The sequence below is a fragment of the Acanthisitta chloris genome, unplaced genomic scaffold (assembly GCF_000695815.1).
Source record: "Acanthisitta chloris isolate BGI_N310 unplaced genomic scaffold, ASM69581v1 scaffold24203, whole genome shotgun sequence".
In the NCBI taxonomy this organism is placed as follows: domain Eukaryota; kingdom Metazoa; phylum Chordata; class Aves; order Passeriformes; family Acanthisittidae; genus Acanthisitta; species Acanthisitta chloris.
In genome coordinates, this window is record NW_008666903.1 from 2,117 (window position 1) to 2,468 (window position 352).

Sequence of the window (352 nt, forward strand, 5' to 3'; positions counted from 1 at the left end):
TCCTCACGGTGAGGAGAGGCTGCACATTCACAGGGAGGGAGGGGAAAGAAGGGCACCCTCCTTGTTGGGGGATCAGAGAGCAGAACCGAGCCCAGGTCCAGGGCAAGCGATGGCCATCCCATTCTCTGAGCCCCGGCACTGCTCCCTGCCCTTGGCCAGCCCTGGCACACACAGGCAGAGCCCCGGGAGGAGCCGAGGCGGCCCCCAGCTCACATGAACTGCGACAGGTTGGGCACTTTGATGTTGATGTCCCCAATGTTGATGTTGCGGGGGATCTCAGGCAGATTGATGTTCTTCACCGCCGACACAGCGCGGGAAGGAGCAGCCGAGAGGCCTCCCTGGGGACAGAGGG

General features: G+C 63.4%; 1 protein-coding gene across 1 annotated transcript in view; it reads right to left on the reverse strand.

The window, feature by feature from the left end:
- Positions 1-209: 209 nt before the first annotated feature.
- The window catches only part of AP3S2 (adaptor-related protein complex 3, sigma 2 subunit), a gene marked incomplete at its 5' end in the record, with an annotated part of 4,828 nt that continues 4,685 nt past the window's right edge, over positions 210-352 (reverse strand). The window contains one exon of the mRNA XM_009072314.1: positions 210-338. Coding sequence (XP_009070562.1) covers positions 210-338 — 129 coding nt within the window. The remainder of the gene's footprint in view (positions 339-352) is intronic.